The sequence below is a fragment of the Malus domestica genome, chromosome 17 (assembly GCF_042453785.1).
Source record: "Malus domestica chromosome 17, GDT2T_hap1".
NCBI lineage: Eukaryota > Viridiplantae > Streptophyta > Magnoliopsida > Rosales > Rosaceae > Malus > Malus domestica.
Genome location: NC_091677.1, coordinates 29135691 through 29159323, shown reverse-complemented (window position 1 = coordinate 29159323; position 23633 = coordinate 29135691). Strand labels below are relative to the sequence as shown.

The window sequence follows — 23633 nt, the reverse complement described above, 5'->3', positions numbered from 1 at the left end:
TAGCTACTTCTCAATTCTATGATGAGATTTGTTTTTAATTTCCTTCTTACTTTCAAGAAAGTCTAAGTTCTTTTCGTTGTCTTTGTGTTAACTGTGATTTCCAGAAATCAACTTGAAAAATAAATGTGCCTAGTCTTGTCAATGTGAAACTTGAGCATGATTTAGCGTTTCATATGTGAATCATGTGAGATTATGTAAACCTTGTGAGTTTTTGAGCCTATACATGATTGAACCATTATGCATCAATCTCATTCCATCTTGTGCATATGATCTCACTATACATGTATCTCTAGAACTTGCTTTATACTACTCGATTCATTAATCAATTCATGTAATAACTTGGAAGTGATATAGGCCATCTTTGGATCGTTTGAGCCTTTCATGCCTACCTTATATGCTATGTTTATCTGTAGTAGCCCATTGAGCCTTTAATTAAGCCATTTCTTTGTTAGCCACATCTCTTTACCTTGCTCCAATATTGGAGTTGAGCCCATACACAAAAATCGATTCCTTATTATTTTGAGAAAGTATTACATGGGTTGTGCTTTTGGGGGTTTCATTTATGTAGAAAGATGGATGGAGCATGTGTATTACAATGAAATGTGAATTTGATGGGTGATGTAGCTTTTGCAGATTTGTTTCTTTCATATAAAAAAAAAAAAAAAAAAGCGAAATATATGAAAATTGGAGAGTGTTGATTTGTTGAAAATATGTCTGCAAAGTATAAATTTCCTTTTTGAAGTTAAATTTGGGGAGTAACAGGTGCTCGACGTTTATTGTTTTGCTTTCAATTTGAGGTGGTGTGATATTGAGGTGTTGGAAAACTACCAAAGTGTACTTTCTCAAAATTTTTGATTTCCATATCCTTTCTTTCATTAGCCTATCACCTTTAGCCCCATTACAACCGTAATAAAGTCCTATTGATCTAAGGTATTACTTAAATATTGATAAGCGAGTTAGGTGGACAAGCAAGCATATGGCGGCATGTACTATGAGATCACTTGAGTGAAACACATTAACCAAAACTTATGAGTGAATGAGCGTATGTCTGGTGAGAAACTCACATGTTTGCATATGATGATTTAAAGGAGCTTGGAATTGTATTGACATGGCTAGCTTACACATGGCTTTTCAACGTTTTGTTCGAAGGAAATTTGGTTAACTATTGGATGATGTTTTGAACTCTTGTTACTTACTTCTTGGCAGTGTATTTCATGGTTGGAACTTATATATGAAATCGAAGTTAGAAGTTGGTTACTAAGTTGTTGAATCTAGTCTTAGTTGAGTGGTTTTGTTTTGTGTTTTGTTTTGCTAGAGGACTAGCAAAAATGTAAGTTTTGGGGTATTTGATCACTTATATATTTCATGCATTTATACCATCCATTTCTAAAGTCTTTGTGATGTTTTTGTGTTAAAATTGTGGCATTTTACCTTACCTTATGTTAATGTACAATTAATTTTGTTTTAGAATTAATTTCAAACAAAATGGGCTGAAAAGAAAATAAAGGAAAAGAAGAATAATGAGCAGGGAGTGGGGCAGTACACGGACAGAGAGGAGTGCTGGACTGCATAAAGAAATGAAAGAAGACTAAAAAGAAGTGGGAAGACACGGAATGGTGGAAGGAATAAGAAAAGAAAGAAGTGGAGTACTGACGGAAAGAAAAACAGAAAAGAATAAAGAAAGACTAAAGGCAAGAATAAAGAAAGGAAATAAAAGAAAGAAGTGGAGGACTGACGCGGGGGGAAAGAAGAGAGGAGTAGGAATAAAAGAAGCGAACTGACAGAAGAAAGAAGAGCACAGAAAACTGTGCGGAGAAAGGAGAGGACAGACCGACAGAAACAAGGGGAGAAGCAGCACGGAGCAGGAGGTGCAGACGGAAGGCAGAGACACGGGGAGCACAGAGAGCAGAAGGCAGAAGAGGAGATAGGCGCGGGGAGAAAGGAGCGCACGGGGTGGAAAGGGAGCACAGAGAGCAGAAGGCAGAAGAGGAGATAGGCGCGGGGAGAAAGGAGCGCACGGGGTGGAAAGAGAGCACAGAGAGCAGACGCGACAGAGCTGACAGAGAAGGAGCTTCACTCTAGTTTTCTTGGTTTTATCTTCTCAAACCCATGTTTTACTTTTGGTTTAATTTAAGAATTATGTGTAACTAATTTTTAGTAGTTAGGGGCTGTTTTGAAGCCCCGAATATGATCGTAAATTTGTTGTGATATTTTGTTTGAATGACTTTTATGAAAGGATGAAAATTGTTTCACTACTTATGTCATTGATAAATTCTTTATGTGTTTCTATGGATGCATACATAGTGAGCATATCTAGGATTTTAATGCTACGAATATATGTCTGCCTGCCCTTGTTGAAGGAGGACCTACATATGTTCTAGAGTAGCACTTGTTAATTGTGGTTAACATGTGAAACGATTTCTAGGATAAGTAAGACAACACCAGTACTTACGATGCCTTGTGATGACTCAAACTCTTTTTATTCTTAATGATTTCTACTTGTTAAATCTATGAACACACCATTCTAGATTGCATGCTAGGGACTAAGTTAAGTTGAAAACGCCATTCTCTTAACATACTACGTAAGAAAGAGTAATAGGTTGAGTTCTAACAGTGAGCCAACTTGAGCATCTTCATCCGGAAATAAAAGGGATTTGAATGAAACATAACATACTTACATGATTATTTGGTGGTGGATAGCATGTCCCCTAACTCGTTTTCTTAACTTGTGAATTAAAATCTATTGGTATTATTTAAAATCTGTTTCTGTACTGTTTTTGTACGATTTAATCTAAACAGCAAATCAACTCCAAAAATCCCAAATATTTGTGAGACTGTCGTACTGTGTGTCTAGTTTATGTGTATAAAATTTCGTTGCATTTGGATAAGTGTAAGTTAGTTTAATAATTATTGTTCGGCGGCTGGTCAGTGGAGACAGCCACCCTGTTTTTGTGACATTTTTAAGTATTTGGATAAAACAATCTTCTGCGGGAAAGACCCTTATTTTCATATGCTACAATTGACAAATCTTAGTGTTAATAAGGAAAATTAATAGGATTATTGTGTGCTACTTTGTGGTGCTTTTATACCTACCACCACTCCATAACTGAAACGAAACCATTTACGATGTATTATCGTCTTCATCATCATAGACATAGAGATCATGATCAGTTTGTGTCAATGTCAATTGAACCGTGTGGGTCGAATTTCTGTGAGTAATTTAACCACTTGCATTTCGTGAGTGATGAATTATTGATGATGCTGGCAACAAGAGATATTCGATGGTGATCCTTTTCATTTTTGTTTAAAAATACTCGATGGCTTATTTGACGTGGAGGAGTTGTATACAGAAATTTTTAGACAACCTTTTTAACCTTGTCAAGGGAAAGCAGGACCAAAAATCAATACAAACATGGACAATTTTAGCTACACAACAACCAACTAAAAACGTGGAGAATATCATGGTGCCCGGAACAGAAAAGAATTGCCACTGCTCTTGACAATACCATGCGTGCCTCTATCCTTCACGAATAAGGTATTTTCATGTTATAAATTTAAACACTTTAAAATTTTAATAATTATTTAAAAATTATATTTATAAAAATAATCATTCAAATTGAAAAATGTGTATTAAATAAATGGGCAGTTCATCATAATATGTTACTTAATGTATCTACACTTACGTTATGTTCCATACATTTGGATACAACAACAACAACAACAACAAAGCCTTTTCCCACTAAGTGGGGTCGGCTATATGAATCCTAGAACGCCATTGCGCTCGGTTTTGTGTCATGTCCTCCGTTAGATCCAAGTACTCTAAGTCTTTTCTTAGAGTCTCTTCCAAAGTTTTCCTAGGTCTTCCTCTACCCCTTCGGCCCTGAACCTCTGTCCCGTAGTCACATCTTCGAACCGGAGCGTCAGTCGGCCTTCTTTGCACATGTCCAAATCACCGGAGCCGATTTTCTCTCATCTTTCCTACAATTTCGGCTACTCCTACTTTACCTCGGATATCCTCATTCCCAATCTTATCCTTTCTCGTGTGCCCACACATCCCACGAAGCATCCTCATCTCCGCTACACCCATTTTGTGTACGTGTTGATGCTTCACCGCCCAACATTCTGTGCCATACAACATCGCTGGTCTTATTGCCGTCCTATAAAATTTTCTCTTGAGCTTCAGTGGCCTACGACGGTCACACAACACGCCGGATGCACTCTTACACTTCATCCATCCAGCTCGTATTCTATGGTTGAGATCTTCATCTAATTCTCCGTTCTCTTGCAAGATAGATCCTAGGTAGCGAAAACGGTCGCTTTTTATGATCTTCGCTAGATTGCTCCGGTCATTAGTGTGGATAAGTATATAAATGGATAGAGATAGGAAAGCAAACACAAGATGTACGTGGTTCACCCAGATTGGCTACGTCCACGGAATAGAAGAGTTCTCATTAATTGTGAAGGGTTTACACAAGTACATAGGTTCAAGCTCTCCTTTAGTGAGTACAAGTGAATGATTTAGTACAAATGACATTAGGAAATATTGTGGGAGAATGATCTCGTAATCACGAAACTTCTAAGTATCGGAGTGTGGTGTCGTCTTGACTTGCCTTATCTGTCTCATAGGTAGATGTGGCATCTTCTCTGGAAGTACTCTTCCTCCATCCAGGGGTGGTATCTTTAACTGGTGGAGATGCACAAGGTAATGTATCAATTTCACTTGAAGCTTACTTGTAGTTTCAGGCTTGGTCAAGCGCGATACAAACCATGTAGTAGGAGTCCCCCAAGTCGCCGAGCTAGGGGGTCTGCTGAAAGAGGTGACAGACAAGGTAAGCAATCAGAGCTCCGACTGATTGTTCACCTTCTCCCCATCTTGCAGCAGCATGAAGGATAAAGAGAAGAAAAATGAGAAGAGATGATATGAGATACTTTTGCTTTTGAAGAAGTAACTTTCCACAGGCTTATTCTTGAATTGAGCTGGAGGGTTTTCTGGTTTCCTCCAGAGTATAAGGCCGACTGAAGAATTTGAGGGTCAAAACAAGTCCATCAAATCTAGAGTACGTTCCACCCTGCTGATATGGGATACTTTTGCTTTTGACAGAGTAATGGATGTATCGGCACGTGTGCTGTTACGCTTGTCTCCACATGCTTCCTTGTATCTTTCGCACTTGCCCTATCTGTTCCTCAAGCAGATGCGGAATCTTCCCTGGAAACATAACATGTTGAAGATGAGTACTCGAGAGCAATGCCAGGTAAGTAATCAGGTAAGGGGTTCCAGGCAGTCAGTTCCTGGCTGGAAGCTTGATTCCAAGTGCTGACTGATTGCTCTCTTTCTCCTTGTCTTGCAGGTAAAAACAAGGCCAAAGGAAAAGACAGGGAAAAAGCATGATATGGGATACTCTTGCTTTTAACCCTGATGATATTTGATATTCTTGCTCTAGTATAGCTTGTTTGCAGAGGTATTATCGGGGGGAAAGAAAGCTGAATATTTCGAAAGGCTTCGTTGGGAGTGCCCTCTCAGATATGATGAAGGGTTGAGCATTTTTGCAGGTCTGCCTGTCCGTTGGGGATGGAGGTCGACATATATAGGAGTCTCCCTAACAACAAGTAGTAATGCTATTCCTTTACCCTGCTTGGTCATAGCACGGTAGTGGGAGCTGCCAGTTTCACATGTTTTAACTCTGTCAGAGCACTTTGAAAAAGTGGTCTGTGGTATCTGGCTCTCGAGATTCAGAAAACGATGCCTCTTCGATTTTTGAGAAAGCAATCATGCTGGGGGTCTGGCTCTCGAGATTCGGAGAGCAGTGTCTCTTCGATTTTTGAGGAAGTAATCATGTTGGGAGTCTGGCTCTTGCGATTCGGAGGGCGGTGCCTCTTCGATTTTGGAGCAAGCAATCCTGTTGGGAGTGTTGTCTCGAATGTTGGTAAAGGTTGGGCATGTTTGCTAGTCTACCTTGCCACGAAGCACAAAGGTTGACACACAGGGACTTTCCAATTATCCAGCAATGGTACTGTTCCTTTACCCTCTCTTCGCTTTTGAGAAAGTAGTCATGTTGGGAGTCTGGCTCTCGAGATTCGGAGGACGGTGCCTCTTCGATTTTGGAGCAAGCAATCTTGTTGGGAGTGTTTTCTCGAATGTGAGTAAAGGTTGGGCATGTTTGCTAGTCTACCTTGCCACGAAGCACAGAGGTTGACACACAGGGACTTTCCAATTATCCAGCAGTGGTACTGTTCCTTTACCCTTGTGGGTAATAATATGGTAGCTAGACCTTCAAAATTTATGGGTCTAAACTTTGTTAGTGCTGTTTCTTTGCTATTCTTTTACCCTTCTTGGTCAGAGCGATGTAGTGGGAGCTGCAAGCTTCACGTGCTCAACTTTGGCAGAGAACTTTGGCAAAGTTATCTGTGGTACCCATGAGCTATTGTTGCGTGTGGGAAGTGGGTGATTGAACAGTAAGATTCATGTGTTTTCTACTTCCCCAGAAGTCTTCGACAGAATGCCCATAATTTCCGCAAAGCTGAGTGTGCGTGTGACAGGTGCTGACAAGGCTGGAAAAGTAGGTGCCTCTTCGATTTCTGAGATCGGCCCTCGTGGTCTCTGGGGAGCCCAGCTTTTGAGAAAGCGAGCGCCTCTTCGATTTCTGAGATCGGCCTTCGTGGTCTTTGAGCAGCCCAACTTTTGAGAAAGCAAACGCCTCTTCGATTTCTGAGATCAACCCTCGTGATCTCTAAGCAGCCCAGCTTTTGAGAAAGCAAACGCCTCTTCGATTTCTGAGCAGGCGCCTCTTCGATTTCTGAAGCTCCGTCGAGTGCAGATTTTTATAGGGGCTGGCATTAAGTTCCAAAGCACACTTGAATCTCCACCAGTAGAAGCTTCATTCTTGCACTTCTAAGATCTTGATTTGTCCGACCTCTTCTCTCTTCAACACCTTTGAAAATGTCTGGCCCATCCGACCGTCGTTTTGACTTGAACCTTGTTGAAGAGGCAGCCCCGCCTTCTCCAGACAACATATGGCGCCCATCCTTCGTCTCCCCTACTGGTCCTCTTACCGTTGGGGATTCCGTGATGAAGAATGATATGACCGCTGCGGTGGTGGCCAGAAACCTTCTCACTCCCAAAGATAACAGACTACTTTCCAAACGGTCTGATGAGTTAGCTGTTAAGGATTCGCTGGCTCTCAGTGTTCAGTGTGCAGGTTCTGTGTCTAATATGGCCCAACGCCTATTTGCTCGAACCTGCCAAGTTGAATCATTGGCGGCTGAAGTGATGAGTCTCAAACAGGAGATTAGGGGGCTCAAGCATGAGAATAAACAGTTGCACCGGCTCGCACATGACTATGCTACAAACATGAAGAGGAAGCTTGACCAGATGAAGGAAACTGATGGTCAGGTTTTACTTGATCATCAGAGATTTGTGGGTTTGTTCCAAAGGCATTTATTGCCTTCGTCTTCTGGGGCTGTACTGCGTAATGAAGCTCCGAATGATCAACCTCTGATGCCTCCTCCTTCTAGGGTTCTGTCCAGTACTGAGGCTCCAAATGATCCCCCTCCGGTGCCTTCTCTTTCTGGGGCTCTACCGACTGCTGAGACTTCTCCTAAGCAACCTTTGTGAAGGCTCCTTCTTGTGTGTTTATTTTGACTCATGTATATGTACATATTTGTAGCTTATCGGGGATATCAATAAATAAGCTTTCCTTCATTTCAACGTATTGTGTTAAATACACCAAAGCCTTCTTCGCTAAGTTCTTTGAATTTTCTTTTGTTGAAGCTTGTATGTTGAAGCTTTCTGAGTGGAGCATGTAGGTTGGGGTAGTGTTCCCTTAATTTCCCGAGTGAGGAAAACTTCTCGGTTGGAGACTTGGAAAATCCAAGTCACTGAGTGGGATCGGCTATATGAATCTTAGAACGCCATTGTGCTCGATCCTGTGTCATGTCCTTCGTTAGATCCAAGTACTCTAAGTCTTTTCTTAGAGTCTCTTCCAAAGTTTTCCTAGGTCTTCCTCTACCCCTTCGGCCCTGAACCTCTGTCCCATAGTCGCATCTTCTAATCGGAGCGTCAGTAGGCCTTCTTTGCACATGTCCAAACCACCGTAACAGATTTTCTCTCATCTTTCCTTCAATTTCGGCTACTCCTACTTTACCCCGGATATCCTCATTCCTAATCTTATCCTTTCTCGTGTGCCCACACATCCAACGAAGCATCCTCATCTCCGCTACACCCATTTTGTGTACGTGTTGATGTTTCACCGCCCAACATTCTGTGCCATACAGCATCGCCGGCCTTATTGCCGTCCTATAAAATTTTCCCTTGAGCTTTAGTGGCATACGGCGGTCACACAACACGCCGGATGCACTCTTCCACTTCATCCATCCAGCTTGTATTCTATGGTTGAGATCTCCATCTAATTCTCCGTTCTTTTGCAAGATAGATCCTAGGTAACGAAAACGGTCGCTCTTTGGTATTTCTTGATCTCCGATCCTCACCCCTAACTCGTTTTGGCCTCCATTTGCACTGAACTTGCACTCCATATATTCTGTCTTTGATCGGCTTAGGCGAAGACCTTTAGATTCCAACACTTCTCTCCAAAGGTTAAGCTTTGCATTTACCCCTTCCTGAGTTTCATCTATCAACACTATATCGTCTGCGAAAAGCATACACCAAGGAATATCATTTTGAATATGTCCTGTTAACTCATCCATTACCAACGCAAAAAGGTAAGGACTTAAGGATGAGCCTTGATGTAATCCTACAGTTATGGGAAAGCTTTCGGTTTGTCCTTCATGAGTTCTTACGGCAGTCTTTGCTCCTTCATACATATCCTTTATAGCTTGGATATATGCTACTCGTACTCCTTTCTTCTCTAAAATCCTCCAAATAATGTCTCTTGGGACCCTATCATACGCTTTTTCCAAATCTATAAAGACCATGTGTAAATCCTTTTTCCCATCTCTATATCTTTCCATCAATCTTCGTAAGAGATAGATTGCCTCCATGGTTGAGCGCCCTGGCATGAACCCGAATTGGTTGTCCGAGACCCGTGTCTCTTGCCTCAATCTATGCTCAATGACTCTCTCCCAGAGCTTCATTGTATGACTCATTAGCTTAATACCCCTATAGTTCATGCAATTTTGTACGTCGCCCTTATTCTTGTAAATAGGCACCAAAGTGCTCGTTCGCCACTCATTTGGCATCTTCTTCGTTTTCAAAATCCTATTGAAAAGGTCAGTGAGCCATGTTATACCTATCTCTCCCAAAAGTTTCCACACTTCGATTGGTATATTGTCTGGGCCTATTGCTTTTTTATGCTTCATCTTCTTCAAAGCTACAACCACTTCTTCCTTCCGGATTCGACGATAAAAAGAGTAGTTTCTACACTCTTCTGAGTTACTCAACTCCCCTAAAGAAGCACTCATTTCATGTCCTTCATTGAAAAGATTATGAAAATAACCTCTCCATCTGTCTTTAACCGCGTTCTCTGTAGCAAGAACCTTTCCATCCTCATCCTTGATGCACCTCACTTGGTTTAGGTCCCTTGTCTTCTTTTCCCTTGCTCTAGATAGTTTATAGATATCCAACTCTCCTTCTTTGGTATCTAGTCGTTTATACATATCGTCGTAAGCCGCTAACTTAGCTTCTCTGACAGCTTTCTTCGCCTCTTGCTTCGCTTTTCTATACCTTTCACCATTTTCATCGGTCCTCTCCTTGTATAAGGCTTTACAACATTCCTTCTTAGCCTTCACCTTTGTTTGTACCTCCTCATTCCACCACCAAGATTCCTTTTGGTGTGGGGCAAAGCCCTTGGACTCTCCTAATACCTCTTTTGCTACTTTTCGGATACAACTAGCCATGGAATCCCACATTTGGCTAGCTTCCCCCTCTCTATCCCACACACATTGGGTGATTACCTTCTCTTTGAAAATGACTTGTTTTTCTTCTTTTAGATTCCACCATCTAGTCCTTGGGCACTTCCAAGTCTTGTTCTTTTGTCTTACTCTTTTGATATGTACATCCATCACCAACAAGCGATGTTGATTAGCCACACTCTCTCCTGGTATAACTTTGCAATCCTTACAAGTTATACGATCCCCTTTCCTCATTAGAAGAAAATCTATTTGTGTTTTTGACGACCCACTCTTGTAGGCGATCACATGTTCTTCTCTCTTCTTAAAGAAGGTGTTGGCTAAGAAGAGATCATATGCCATTGCAAAATCCAAGATAGCTTCCCCATCCTCGTTTCTCTCCCCAAAACCATGGCCACCATGAAAACCTCCATAGTTGCCTGTCTCCCTGCCCACGTGTCCATTTAAATCTCCTCCTATAAATAACTTCTCCGTCTGAGCAATTCCTTGCACCAAGTCTCCAAGATCTTCCCAAAATTTCTCCTTCGAACTCGTATCCACCCCTACTTGAGGTGCGTACGCACTAATCACATTGATAAGTTCTTGTCCTATTACAATCTTGATTGCCATGATTCTATCTCCTACCCTCTTGACATCTACAACATCTTGTACCAAGGTCTTGTCCACGATGATGCCAACACCGTTTCTCGTTCTATTTGTGCCCGAATACCAAAGTTTAAACCCTGAGTTTTCTAGATCCTTTGCCTTACTACCAACCCACTTAGTTTCTTGTAGGCACATAATATTTATCATTCTCCTCACCATAACTTCCACTACTTCCATAGATTTTCCCGTTAAGGTTCCTATATTCCACGTTCCTAAACGCATTTTGCTCTCTTGAACTCTACCCTTCTGTCCTAGCTTCTTCACCCTCCCCCGTCTAATAGGATCAAAGTACTTCTTTTGTGTGTCCCGGGTAAAGTTGATAGGAGCATATGCTCCCAAACAACTTTGAGTGGAGTCGTTCGAAAAGAAGTTTCTATGGCCCCCTTGCTCATTTAACACTGCATCCGGGTGCCGATGGAGATACAGCGACCCTTGCTCACTTATCACTGTGCTCGGGCCACACAGCGCGCCACTTACGGGTGACGCCCTAGCTTTAGCGCGATTTTGTTCTGGATTCATTTTCATAAGGATTCGACGTGATCATGGAGTGCCGGCTGTCGACTACCTGACGCCCTCCCCCTCCTCCTTTATCCGGGCTTGGGACCGGCCATGTAAGACATGGGCGGAGTTGTTCCATACATTTGGATGACTGAAAAAAATCCGAGTCAAATGAGTTTTTTATTTTATTTTTGTAAAGATGATCTTCAAAGAAAGATTAAGAAACAACAACAATATTTGTAAAATAATAAGAAACAACAACAATATTTGTAAAATAATTCTTGGACACTCAAAAAATGAGGAGAAATTCTACCTTAAAATGCTTCCTGAGTGTTTACAGAAATTTGTATTTGTGTCGAACCATTAATATTGTAAATCACTCATCTTTGTTGCAAATAAATTTAAAAAAAATGTAGTCAATAATCAATTATAATAAATCGATAAAAAATTATATTATTTTTCATCAATTTTCATAATATATTTTACAGTTCAATAACAAAATATCTCATATTTTATTAATGATGGAAAAATATCTCATATTTCATTAATAATTTTTCAAAAAATAAATTTTATGAAATAAGTTATAATATATGAACGGATATGATTCAGTACTTTTGGATCTTTATTTGGAATCAACTTTTCAACTTTGGGAGACACTATATTTCATGTAGTACGCGCAGAGGTATGGAAAGTTAACTGAAATTTTCTCCGTTTGCATCTCAAGAAAATATATTTGATATGATTCAGTACTTTTGGATCTTTATTTGGAGTACTAATTTGGCTTGCATTTCATGTAGATGGACAACTCTATGTTGGATTTTGGGGCTGCAAGAATAAATGAAAAGCTTGATAGATTTGTCAATGAATCCACCAGCGACCAAGAATTACGGCAAGATTGCTTTTGGGACTTCGAATTCGAGCCTGCGGAAATAATATGGGATAGGTTTGAGAAGTACTCCACCAAACAAATAAATCAATCGTATTTCCCCGGTGACCTGTGTATATTGAACAAAACTATAAAATTGCGGTCGTTTTTCATGTAACGATGTTAGGGGAGTGAGATTTTAGCTAAATCATATGAATATATGATGTGCCAACTTAATATGGCTATTAATTAGTTCTGTATTATAAATAATCAAATTGCCACTTAGTACTAGGTCTAGTGGTATTTCTCTTCATTAGTAAGTGAGAAGTCTTAGGTTCAATTCTTGCCAAAGGCGAATTTGAATCAAATTATTACTAGCCATTGTGAGGCTAAGCCCACCCCCTCCCCATTAGTGTAAATAATAGGCTAAATGTCAAAATGGTCTCTGAGATTTGCATAACTCATCATTTTGATCCCTAACATTTCAAATCGATAAAAGTGGTCATTGAGATTGTCCATCATCCATCATTTTGGTCATTCCGTAAAAAAAAATTAAAAAAATTCAAATTAAGGGTGATTATTTTCCACTGTTATAGAGTGAATACCCAAAATTACTCTCTTGCTAATGCATAGCTCCGCCATCATAGGATGACCTTGAATTTTTTTTCAACGTGCTGGGAATATGACTCAGTACATCAAGTGTCTTAATACAAATAGTTAAAAAAAAAATTCAAGTACCCAACCACTTGTCTTATAACATTTAGTGTATCGAAACATATTCTCAACACATTGAAAAATCTATCTTGATCTGTTGTGTAAGAGAAAGACGAATAGTAGTTCTGGGTCCAGTACTACAATCATTAATATGAAGACTTTTATTAATTTGGCAATAATAATAATAATAATAATAATAATAATAATAATAATAATAATAATAGGACGTGAAATTTAGCGAAGTAAATACTAAGTTGTAATATATTGCATTTGGTAAGAAAGTGTCATCCGAGTTCCACATTTCCTCTCCGTGATATTAAAGCATTTTATTGGCAATGGTGCGTCATATTAGAATCGTATATTATATTGGAAAAATACCTACGGTAAACATATTTGGGTAATTAGGTGAAATGGTCATTCATACATCGAATGTCAAAATATATTTATTGTAGCTAATTGTCCAATTATTTGAAGAAAAAGAAGTGAATAGTAATGTCTCTGCATGCGTGGATATAATGGATAATTTGTTAGACCATCTCTAATGATGAGCTAAATGCTAAATTTTTCCATTTATTCCCCCCCTAAACACCCTTTAACTAATGCTAAAACATTGGGCTAAAAGCTAAATGCCAAAGCTGGGCCAAATGCCCTCCAAAGCTGGGCCAGTCTTGGACCCGTCACTCTCCAACGCGCCCACGCGATGGGCTTGCAAACATTGCCTGACAGGGGTGGGCCCCTATGTCATAGGTTGTCGGCCACCCAAAAAACCCCCAAAGGCCCTATTTTTAAACCAAGGGCTGAGATCTAAGGACCGTTAGTTGATCCAACGGTCCAGATTCAAATTTAATTTTTTTAGAATATGTTATTTTAAAATACATTGAATCCAACAGCTAACATCGAATATAATCAAATCTAACAGTAAAAAAAAAAGAGCTAACGGTCCAAATTTAAATCCAACGGCTAAAATAATTAAAAAAAATTATTTAACTCAAAATTCACCCAAAACTCTATAAATACCTATGTATTTGTTCAAATCTAACGGTGAAAGTTGAAAGTTTGGTGTTGAACAATTGGTGAATTGAAAATTTGGTGTTGAACGGTTAGTGAATTGAAAGTTAGCCCAGGGTTGAAAGATTGGTGAAAGTTGAAAGCTTGCTTTGTGGAAAATTTAGTGATTTTTCAATATTTATTGGAATTTAAATATGTTTAGATTAAAATGTTCATAAAATTAATTTATGATAGTCTTCATATTTATTTATTTATTTAAAATTAATTTAAGACAAAAATAGCTTAAGTTCATTCTTTAATAATTCTAGGCTAAAATTTTAGACCATAACGGTTGAAGCAAAAAAGCTGTTTTTGGGCTAAAAGCTAAATTTTCTGAGTTAAAATATTTGGCTTTTAGCTCAACCACTGGAAATGGTCTTAGGGAAGTTACTACTATTTAGAGTAGGCTGCTATAGTTGAGTTAAGGGTCAACATTTTAATTTGGTGAATAAAATGAGAATTTTTTTATTTAAATGTATATTTTCAAATTTTAATAGTTTTTTTTCGAAGTGTTTCTAATTTTTTTAACAATTTTTTGTTAAAAAAAATTGAAATTAAAAAATTGAAGTTACCGTTTACATCAGAAGGCCAAAAAATATCACATGGCAAAAACCATTGTATTCCAACTTTTAACTGAGCTCCTCTGGCATGTTCACATGTCTAACATCATCCTTCCAAAGCTGGCCTTGGGGCTAAAATTGCCATGGCAAAACCATGGCTGCCAGTTGCCAACTCTCACATGTGTATTGGAGTGTTCTGTCATCTCGGAGTGTTTTGTCATCTGGCCATATCTAGAAACAAAGGGTGGAAGTGCTCGAATCCGCGAGGTCTAAATTGCCGTGGGGCTAAAATTGTCATGGCAAAAATCATGGCTGCCAATTACCAACACTCACGTGTTTTGGAGTGTTCCATCATCTTGCCATATCTAGAAACAACGGGAGGAAGTGCTCTGTGAGGTCTAAATCATTATACTTGACGTAGCCTATTAACATAAGCAACGACAAAACAATCCATTTAGGCATGGATGCATGGGCGGAGCCAATGTAGCCTCTTAGTGGTCAGTTGACCCTGTGCACTTCCTATCTTTTTGCATCAAGTTAATTTTGAGCAGACTGCTGGTGATAAATCGGAGAAAGGTGAAGATGATATCATATTATATTTTATATAAAAAATCATTAATTATGTACAATATGCTCATAATTTCATTATTTACATTTTTTATCTTATTTAGAATTGCCAAATATTATACTTAAACAAATCAATTAGCAATTCAAATCTTTGACAAAAAAAAAAATTAGCAATTCAAATCTTAAATCTTACCTTCCATTCAAACTGTCCCCTCTTTTTTTTTTTGGAAATCAGGAGATTCACTACCCGGGCAAAGATGCCAGAAAGATACAAGAAAGCCTACAAAGAGGCAAACAAACACAAGCAATTCTACACAGAAGAGTGGTGCGAGAAGGTAGGCAGGAACCATGACGCCGCTACTAAAGCTAGAGCGTCCCTTCACACACAACCAAAACCACAAATCAAGGGGGACAAGAAAGCCCATCGTTACACAGAACATGAATCAGAGAAGATGGGGGTCTGTCAACCCAAACGAAGTCACATTCTTCCCTACACTTCCGCGACGCCAAAAGGTCCGCAGCCAAGTTGGCCAGTCTTGGGATCCAAGACCAGCGGCAATCTTGGAAACCTGATTCCATTCTAGAGCATTTCCTTAGAATGGGAAAAGCCTCCCAACTGCCCTTCCTTGCCAGATCTCTAAGGCAGGAAATTGATTCAAGAGAGTCAGATTCCACCATAATAGAATCCCAGCCCTTAGTAGCTCCTAGCTCACACCCATGTAAAATTGCCAAAGCCTCAGCCATAGCAACACTATTAGCCCTTATGCGATACCTGCAAGCCGCCATGAAACCACCCTCGCTGTTTCTTGCCACCACCTCAGTGTAACCCATCCCCGAACTTGCTACCCAACTTGCATCAACGTTGATTTTTATAGTACCCGGGTTCGGCGGCGCCCAACGGACTTCCACTTCCCCAATTCTTGGACTGGGCAGGGTCCTATTCCCGTTTCTTGAACTGGGCACCAGATTTGTCCCCGTTGTAGGAATTGAGTCTTTATAACCTGATACAGAGAGAGAGATAGCATCCAAAACCTGCCTTGGGTTAAGATTCAGATTATTGAACAGAAAGTCGCATCTGGCTTTCCAAATATGCCAACAAGTAAAGCCAATATAAGATAAAAGCATAATCCGAACCTCCCTTAACCCATTAGCCGACTCCATCATCAGGAGAAGCCAATTTGCCCAGTTTGAGGCATGCTGCCTATGTGCTCTGATACTCAGCATACCCCCGAACCAGATCCCTTTCACCCAAGGACATTTAAGAAGCATGTGCTCAACTGATTCATCATATGCTTTACAAATGGGGCACAGAGGAGAAGGAGAAGACCGACGTTGGTATAAATTCGCCATTGTGGCAATTGCCCCATGCATAGTTCTCCATAAGAAATTTCGGATTTTCGGTGGTGTCTCCAGCTTCCATATGATTTTCCATAGCGCCTTGGGGCAGTTTGTGGCTAAACTGGGCAGAGGGATCCTCCCCCTGCTCCGGGTCAAGCACCAATAGTAACCCGATTTTACTGAATAGGAGCCCCTTCTCTCATAGGGCCAAATCAGCCTATCCTTCAGCAACGGGTCTCCCGGTATAGTCTCCAATATCGCCGCTAACTCCGCATCCACAAGGAAAGGCTTCAGAAAATCAATGTCGCATTCACCACTCTCCTGGCAAATTAAAGATTTGACTTTCAAGTTTTTAGAAACCTGCACCGGACCCAGAGGGATAGGTCTCCCTAAGGGAAGAGATGGGAGCCACCTATCCACCCATACCCGAGTATCATTACCATTCATAATTTGCCAGTGAGCACCATTACGAAGGATCTCCCTTCCAGCAAGTAGACTAGACCAAATCCACGATGCTCTACCACTCCGCTTAGCCTCAAGGAAAGAGCAATTCGGGAAGTACCTGGCCTTAAGCACTGACGCCCACATGGAGTTTGGCTCCACAATCAGCCTCCAGCACTGCTTAGCTAATAGGGCATCATTGAACATTGTAAAGCTTCTCAGCCCAATACCACCCTCATCCTTTGATCTCCCCAGTTTCTCACAAGAAACCCAATGAATCTTATTTTCCCCTTGTTTTTGTCCCCACCAAAACTTCAAAATCAAAGCGTCCATTTCCTGGCAAAACGAATTTGGGAACTTAAACAAATTCATTGGGTAAGCCGGGATAGCTTGAGCCACAGCCTTTATAAGGATTTCCCGCCCTGCTTGTGAAAACGTCGATTTTTTCCACCCTTCTAGCTTTTCCATCAGCCTCCCTTTAACATAGGCCAGACCGGCCTTCTTTGATCGGCCCCAAACAGCCGGAACCCCGAGGTAAAAACCCGGATCTCCTACCATTTCCATACCTAAAATGTTCGCTAGATGTTGTGAGAGCGACACCGAAACATTAGACCCGAAGCAAACACTAGGTTTCGACTTGTTAACCTGTTGTCCGGACGCCACACAAAACTCATCAATCAGCTGAATAAGGTGCCGACAGTTCACTTCCTCAGCCTTCAGAAATATGAGAGTGTCATCTGCAAAAAGAATATGAGAAATAGATGGACCCAAAGCATTCATTCTCACTCCCATTAACCACCTCCTATCACAGGCCTGTTGGATAAGAAGCGAAAGGACTTCACTGACCAGGAGGAAAAGGTAAGGGGATAGAGGGTCCCCTTGCCTTAGACCACGAGAAGGCGCGAACCGTGATCCAGGGTGCCCATTGAGCATGATGGCAAAGTTCACCGAAGAAATACATCCCATTATCAACTTTCGCCATCTATCATTGAATCCCATTTTCTCCATAACTGCCATCAGAAAATCCCATTCCACTCTATCGTATGCCTTATGCATATCCAACTTGATTCCCAATTCAAATTGGCCTTTGGTTTTTCTAGTTTTAAGGAAGTGGAAAAGCTCATGCGCAATCCCAATATTATCATGAATTTGTCTGCCTGCCACAAAGGCATTTTGGGTAGGAGAGATCAGCACCGGTAAAATCAGTTTGAGACGGTTGGCCAACACCTTGGAAAGCACCTTGTAGGAATAATTGCACAAACTGATTGGGCGAAATTGAGATACGGACACTGGATTTTGAACCTTTGGAATCAACACCAAGTGAGTAGCATTTATATTCCGGGGGTCAACCGACCCAAGCATCAATGTCGCAATCATCTCATTCACTTCAGCTGCAATAATATCCCAGTGAGCCTGATAGAAGACATCGGGGAAGCCGTCAGGGCCTGGGGCCTTTAAACTGCCCATCTGCATAACTGCCTGTTTAACCTCTTCACTCGAAACCACTCCTACTAGGTCATCATTCATCTCATCAGTAACCCTTTAAGTAACACAGTTCAAAATCTGACCCCAATCCCGCATCCCCGACGATGTAAACAGCTCCATGAAATAATCGTCAAACATGCGCCGAATCTGTCCAGGGTTCTTCACCCAATTTCCATTGTTATCTTTTAAGGAGACCACCTTATTTCTTCTTCTTCGTTGCAGAGTTGATTGGTGAAAGAATTTGGTATTAGCATCTCCCTCCTTCAGCCATTGAACCCTCGATCTTTGTTTCCAATAGCACTCCTCCTGACACCACAACGAGTCAACTGTTTTGGATAAGACTTGAATCTCCGCAAAATTCCTACCCCAATTCTGTTGAAGCCACCCCAGCTGACTCATCATTTCCTTGATTTTCCATCCCCTCTGTTTAAATTTAGCATAACTCCATCTAGAGAGGGTAATACGACATGCATTAATTTTTGCTTTCCAATTCTGTCCCCTCTTTGCCAATTGCTTTTGGCGTCTCCAAGACATCATATTTCCCTCTTTTTAATTCTTCTTTCAATCAATGAATCATGTAATTATGTAATCACTTGACTACAATTTTACAATTTTCTTTGTACAAAGTACCATGAATTAGCTTGTTGCCTTTTTTTTTTGGTTATATGTTGTTTATTGGGATGAGATTGTTTTTTTTCAAGTGATATTGTATTTTTATATGAGTTTTTGTTATTATACTCTACCCGTATGGTTATTTAAGATGTGCTTTGAAATAATTTATGCCTCTGCCATTGCATATAGATGTGTCAATAACTTATAACATCCTACAAATTGTGAGATTTAAATTATAGGCATCTGTCTACTTAGTAATACAGTCTTGTAATGTTTTTTTTTCATTGTTTACTTATAAAATTAGCTTCATCGATTCTATTGATCATCTTCCTCTTTCAGTTCCTAGTGAGTTGGATATTTCCAACTTATTATCTTGTTTGATAGGCCTGCAACACGTGCTGTGGTTGATGAATAATTATGTTTAATGTAATTCTTAGATATTAATGCAATTTCATATCCTTTTAAGAATTGTTCTTCGTGAACAAAACAAAAAATAAAACATAAAGTAAACGTTCCTCTCGTTTTGTTTTTGGGCAACCATTTCTACTTGATGAAAAACAGGACAAAAATATCAATACAATCCTCGATGAGAAAAACAAAAGATCACGTGGAAACTTATGAAATAGGACAAGTTTAACTATAAAAGAATTAAAAACGTGGAGAATATCCATAAGAGCATTTCCACAGGGGATGGGATAGGCCGATACCCAGTAGAAAAAACAGGCTGAGACTCAGCCAATCCACTCTAACCCGTGGAATCAACTGGCACCTAGCCCAAGCCAGTCCACAGGCCGGCCTAAAATCGATAGAACTTGAGACCGGCCCAAGTGACGCCTAGCTGACGCCAGCGTGGTGTCGGAGGGCAAGGACCCACAGAGCAGGGATAAACAAATATGTTTCGGAAGTAGAAAGCTGAAAGCTGATCTCTATCGTCGCTGACAGCCGTCGAAAAAGAAGGAGAAGCCGGAACCGCCGAGCGAAAAAGTGGTGGCGGTTGGAGATGTTGGAATTGGTGGGAAAGGGAGGAAGGGGGTTGGAGGGAAGTGAAGGGATGAAGAGAAATGGTGTTTCTTGGGGAAAGAAGAGAGTGTGAAGGGGGTGATGGGTATACACTGACGACGAGAACCCTAACAGATAACGGAGGCGATAGACAAACGAATATCAAACAAGCAGATTAAATCCCATATGATCAAACCTACTTTGATATCAAGTTGAATATCAGAGTGTGCAACGAAAAGACTAACAAAAAAAAAATATTATTAAATAAATAAGAATGCCGAAACGGGTACAAAACTCCAAGAGAGGTTACATTGTGAATGACTTAATCAAATAAACTAATACAATCACTCCTATATATAGTGAAAACTAAGCAAAACCCTAATCCTTGACGGGTAAGAAACTCTAATATCATTGGCCCACAAGAAAACCATAAACAATAGTAAAATAATAACTAATTTTCCAACACGGCTTTCTTTCTGACTTATAAATATGGCTGATGTAACTTGGATGACGAGCAGAGTAGCAGTCGTACGCGTTGACTCTACTCTTTGATTTCCTTGCTCATCACTAGAGAGTAAAGACTTCGTCTTCCTTCTGCACTTTTCTCATCAGACGGACTTATATTATATATCTGTGTGTGTGTGTGCATATATATATATATATATATATATATATGGTATTTGTACTTATTTATTTGTGGCCAACTTGCCAGAGAATGGATCGTAATTAAGCAAATGAATCTTCTTCAACCAAAGTTGAAAGGAGGGTTGTTGAGAAGAACAGGAGAAATCGTATGAAACTTCTTTACTCCAACCTCTACTCCCAATTAAGGTGAGTATGAATGTATATTCAGTTAACTTACAAATGATTTACAAGTGCTCTTTATAGGAGCCAGACAACAATCAATCATTCATGGCTAATGGAAGCAATCATGAAAGGATAGCTAGTGGACTTAGACGGCTTAGTGGAAAAGCAATGAGTCATGAAAGGTTAATGGACAACTAGTGGACTAAACACAATCATGAATAGCTAATGGAAGCAATCATGAAAGGACAGCTAGTGGACTTAGATGACTTAGTGGACAAGCAGGTGAGTAGAACATTCCCTTTTACACCCCCGCAAGACGGTGGTCCCTTCAAAGACACCGATCTTGGATCGTAACAATTGGAAGCGTGGACGAGGAAGGGCTTTTGTGAGGATGTCTGCAAGCTGATCCTGAGTAGAAACATGTGACACTTGAAGAAGCCCACGATTGACTCGATCCCGAACAAACTGAAAATCAAGTTTAATGTGCTTCATTCCAACGTTGTTCATGCTAACTTTTCAACTTTGGTAGACTCAACATTTCACATAGTACGTGCAGAAGTACGTAAAACTAGCTAAATTTTTCTCTGTTTGTTTCTCAAGAAAATATTTGATATTAATCAGTACTTTGGGATATTAATTTTGGACTATGAATTGTCTTTCTTTCATGTAGATAGGCAAATCTATGTCTGAGTTTGGGGCTGCAAGAATAACTGAAAAACTTAACAGATTTGTCAATGGATCCACCAGCGACCAAGAATCACAGCAAGAATACTTTTGAGACTTGGAATTCCAGTCTCTGACGATATGGAATTAGTTCTGAGAAGTACTCCACGGGAAAGAAATACATGAAAAAATGGGGCCTTTTAATTCTTTTACGCAATTAACGATATTAGGGAGTGAAATTAAGCTAAATCACTCGATGTACCAGCATAGATTGACTATTAATTAGTATGAAATTACGGAGATTTGTATTGTCAATAATCGGTGATTATTTTGGACAGTTCAGAGAAAAGACCCAAAATTACTCATCTTTAGCTTTCTTTCAGTCTACCTCTTAATTGGTTGTCTGGGTTTGTACATTTTATTCTTCTCACTATAAAATTAAAGACCATGTATTTACAAGAGAAAATATGGAAGGCAGAAGAATTTGTAGGATGTGTCATTTCAAAAGAGTATGGGATACGTGCATTTTCGGAATTGTCATCTTCCACAACACTATATGAGTTGTCTAAGAGAGGAGCCGGCGGCGAGAAGATTGAATGTGGTGGTGCAAACATTGTCCAGTTTACTCAATGCGGCAACGATGCCGTTGGAAGTGAAGGACGTAAGCACGGTTAACGAGTTGAGGCAACTGCTTTTGAGCAGGAAAATTCTCCCAACGAATGATTATTTGTTTATACACAAGCAGAGGATCATGCGTGACAATTGCAGCCTCAGATGACATGGTGTTGGTGATGGAGATTTCCTATATGTATTTAAAGGGACTGTTTATCACAGCGGATAAAACAATTAGTTTTAGTCTTATCACTAAAAGCCTCTTATCTAATATTTGTCAATTGTCACGTACTATCTAACAAATGATTAATTATCACTTGAAGATAATGAATAAAATAGAAAGAATAATTTTCTCATTGAATAATACTTGTATTCTCTGCTTTTTTGGGATTAGCTCATTTATCTACTTGTAAATAATGTGTCTTTACCGTAATAAATTTATTATTGGAATCGTTCAATGTCTTGATCTTTATTTTTGTTAAAAAAAAAAAAGTCTCAATCTTCATTTGAAGATAATTCTTACAAAAAAATCATACAAAACGGAGATCGTTTAATCTTCCAAATGTATCAAATAAATTAATAGTTCATTATTAATGTTATTTGGTACCTTCGTCTTTGATTTATCAAAGTTCAGTTATAAATTTTAAGTATAAACAGAATTTCACTAACAATTATATCACGATTTGATCATGTTCGCAACCAACTTATTATTGCAATTAACAACTTGGGTCGATGAAGTTGGTCCAACTACGTTTCACGAGGGGAAGTTTGTGCCGGGTTGTTTAATCTAAAGGCAACATACCTAATTACCAGTCATGTAATCCTACAACAAGAAAAAAACTTCTCTCCCGTTCTGGTGAGAGTTCTTTTCTCTCTGTGAGAACTTTTCACACTGTTTGTGTGTGAGCTTTCCCGATCCGATTTTCGTTCAGCAGTCAGCCCTTGGCATGGTCGGGGTCGGCGGCAACCTCTATATATATATGTAGATTAGGTTGCTAGGTAGTTAAAGTTTGTTAACTTACTTAGTGACTAAGATAGCCTTGTCTATATATATATGTAGATATTGTAACACAAATCATTCATTCAATACATAACAAGATACAATTCATTTCTCTCTCTAAAGATTGATACTCTCTCAAATCTCTCTTTCTCTCTCAAGAATACATATGACAATCAAGAACTTCTTTGTATTTTGACATGGTATCCTCGCTGGTGATGACGACTTCTCGATCCTGATCTGTGTTTCTTTTTGCTTCCGCATTCCTGATCGCTTTGCTCTGGTGTGCATTTCTGCTCTTGATTTTCCTCTCTTTATAGCTTTGTGAGGTTGTGTATCTGCGCAGTTGCTTTCTTGCCGTTTCTGTCTCATTGTGCACGCCAAGTGTTTGATTAATTGCTTCTTCCACGATTTGTTTGCATTGATATCGTCTTCCAAGATATCTCCACAATTGCATTCCTTGTGAGTTGTTTGTCCGATTCGTCTCTCTGACTCCATAGATTTGTAATCGTTTTCTCCTGAATTCTCAAATTCTTGCAAATATGGTGACTGCTGCACAATTACAGATTGTACAGTCTCCAATCACGACTCTCATTTCGAATGTCTCTAATTCTGTAACTGTGAAGCTTGATGATACAAATTATCTGGTATGGAATTATCAGATTCGATTGCTTCTTGAAAGTCATAGTATTTTTGACTTTGTTGATGGATCTCGTCCTTGTCCTCCTCGGTTTATAGATGATTTGGATGTTGAAGGTGTGGAAACTGAGGAATTTCAGATTTGGAAAATGCATGATCGTGCTCTCATGCAATTGATCATTGCTACCCTATCTTCTATAGCCATGTCTTGTATCATTGGATGTCTTACTTCTCATGACATGTGGACTACTTTGAAGGATCGGTTCTCCACCGTCACGAAAGC

At 39.7% G+C, this 23633-nt stretch overlaps 1 protein-coding gene across 2 annotated transcripts in view; it reads left to right on the top strand.

The window, feature by feature from the left end:
• Positions 1–21601, top strand: part of LOC103417363 (transcription factor bHLH162-like) — a 66474-nt gene extending 44873 nt beyond the window's left edge. For both annotated transcript variants that reach the window (XM_070817677.1, XM_070817678.1), the window contains exon 3: positions 21110–21601. In XM_070817677.1, coding sequence (XP_070673778.1) covers positions 21110–21217 — 108 coding nt within the window. In that variant the 3' untranslated portion in view covers positions 21218–21601. The remainder of the gene's footprint in view (positions 1–21109) is intronic.
• Positions 21602–23633: the final 2032 nt, after the last annotated feature.